The sequence below is a fragment of the Octopus bimaculoides genome, chromosome 12 (assembly GCF_001194135.2).
Source record: "Octopus bimaculoides isolate UCB-OBI-ISO-001 chromosome 12, ASM119413v2, whole genome shotgun sequence".
Lineage (NCBI taxonomy): Eukaryota > Metazoa > Mollusca > Cephalopoda > Octopoda > Octopodidae > Octopus > Octopus bimaculoides.
This window is the reverse complement of record NC_068992.1, coordinates 17,454,757-17,456,116: the sequence shown is the minus strand read 5'-3', so window position 1 is coordinate 17,456,116 and position 1,360 is coordinate 17,454,757. Positions and strand designations below refer to the sequence as shown.

Here is a 1,360-nt window from a genome sequence, read left to right as displayed (position 1 = left end):
TAGAACAGAAAAATATTTTTGTATTCGAATTTATTTCATGTAAAAAAATTGTCTTATTTCGATAATTTCAACCGATCACTGACAAGTATTCAGTTGTTTACATTTACTCCTTTGGCTGATTAAGCGATGTAAAGCGTATTTAATCTCCATACCTTCGTTTTATTTGCTTTTTTCATTTTAAATTTGCTTTAACCCTAACCCTAAGGTTAGGGTTAGGGTTAATTGTTTCAGAATCGTTTGTTTATGTAGTCGGCACTTAATGTATATCGGCTGAATGGACGTCAGTGATTGGTTGAAATTACAGAAATACGACAACTTTAACATGGAATAACTTATGGATTTCTTTTTTTTTAAGAAGACTAAGAGAAAAAGATGTTTTATATGACACATTCTATCAGTGTTCCAAGTTTCAAAGTGTTTCGTTAATGAAAAATGTGGCCCCCATTTTAAAAAAGATCCCAGCTCCCTGCTAGCCAGTTCCATGTCAAACCGTCCAACCCATGCCGGCATGGAAAGCCACATACTACAATTATGTACAAAGAAATAGAATTAAAAACAAAACAAACCTGAGAAAATCATGAAGGTGGGTTAACAGCAACTGTATACTCTTTTCATCAAGTGAAGTGTAGGCAAGCATCCCTCCAATCTTGACTAAAAATAGAGGAAAAAAGGAAAAATAAATCAAATTTAACAGTAAACATAACATTATGCAAAAGGTTTACAATACAAATGTCTATATATACACACACACACACACGCCGGTGTTTTAATGGTGGCAGCTGATGAAGGAGATGTTTCTATGTGGCTTGCTTGTTTGTTGTACCTTGTTTATCATTTTGTCCATGTTCTTTTGCCACGTCATGTACCCAGTTATGTATCTATGTGTACATGTGGATGAAGGTATATACACACATGTACATATATATGCATATACTCATATATTGTTTATATATATATATATATATATATATAGTATATATAACTATTTTATTTGAGGTATGACTTTTTATATACACTTAGAATACATTTTTACCTTTCCCAACCCACTGATAGTAGTCCTACATTTTCTCGAAGTTATTCTGAGTCTTTTTCGAAAACCTTAGCTTTATATCTCTTAATTTAGTCCTGTTTTTCTAACTCTACCTCCCCCCCCTTCCCCCCTTCTTTCTGTTTGGATTTTGGCCATTAATATAAGTAATACCGTCCCACATTATTTTATATCTTATTTTAACTGGATATGTTTATCTTGTTCTAATTATTATTGTTCCCTATAGTTTTGAACTTAGTAGTTCACTGCTTCATTGCATTATTCTATTTATACTGTAGAATAGATATATTTCTTTAATACCTTGACCTTAAT

At 32.0% G+C, this 1,360-nt stretch overlaps 1 protein-coding gene across 1 annotated transcript in view; it reads right to left on the bottom strand.

Annotated features, from left to right (window-relative positions):
- Positions 1 to 529: 529 nt before the first annotated feature.
- The window catches only part of LOC106870834 (mortality factor 4-like protein 1), a 32,915-nt gene continuing 32,084 nt past the window's right edge, over positions 530 to 1,360 (bottom strand). The window contains exon 11 of the mRNA XM_014917062.2: positions 530 to 651. Coding sequence (XP_014772548.1) covers positions 530 to 651 — 122 coding nt within the window. The remainder of the gene's footprint in view (positions 652 to 1,360) is intronic.